At 38.4% G+C, this 320-nt stretch overlaps 1 protein-coding gene across 1 annotated transcript in view; it reads left to right on the top strand.

Moving 5' to 3' along the window:
• The window catches only part of TEOVI_000248900 (Leishmanolysin, putative), a gene marked incomplete at both ends in the record, with an annotated part of 432 nt that extends 424 nt beyond the window's left edge, over positions 1-8 (top strand). The window contains one exon of the mRNA XM_067225559.1: positions 3-8. Within this exon, the coding sequence (XP_067081660.1) occupies positions 3-8 (6 nt within the window). The remainder of the gene's footprint in view (positions 1-2) is intronic.
• Between the last annotated feature and the right edge of the window lie 312 nt (positions 9-320).

Genomic DNA, 320 nt, shown 5'->3' with positions numbered 1-320 from the left:
TGTCCTAAAAAGTCTGAGTTGTGTGCCTCGAAGGTGGTAAAGCAAACCACTTCGGCACAAAAGGGACAAGGAAAGAGCGCGTCATCATGGTCAGCATATTCAAGTTATTTAATGTGGAATATGCTACTCTTCGTTTCTTGTTTTTCCGTATAATAATATGATACATAAGCGGCACTGTTAGTGCAATTACTTTATGATGCCTTTCTTAACTGAATTTTACGGGCATTTGTTGGGAGTTTTGGTGTGCTTTATTAACAGTTTACTAACCAATCTTTCTTTCACATGATGTACAAACATGCTGTTTTATGAATGGGGAGCCG

Source organism: Trypanosoma equiperdum (assembly GCF_001457755.1).
Source record: "Trypanosoma equiperdum strain OVI genome assembly, contig: ctg_559, whole genome shotgun sequence".
Lineage (NCBI taxonomy): Eukaryota > Euglenozoa > Kinetoplastea > Trypanosomatida > Trypanosomatidae > Trypanosoma > Trypanosoma equiperdum.
The sequence above is the reverse complement of the archived record's forward strand: the minus strand, read 5'-3'. Positions and strand labels throughout refer to the sequence as shown.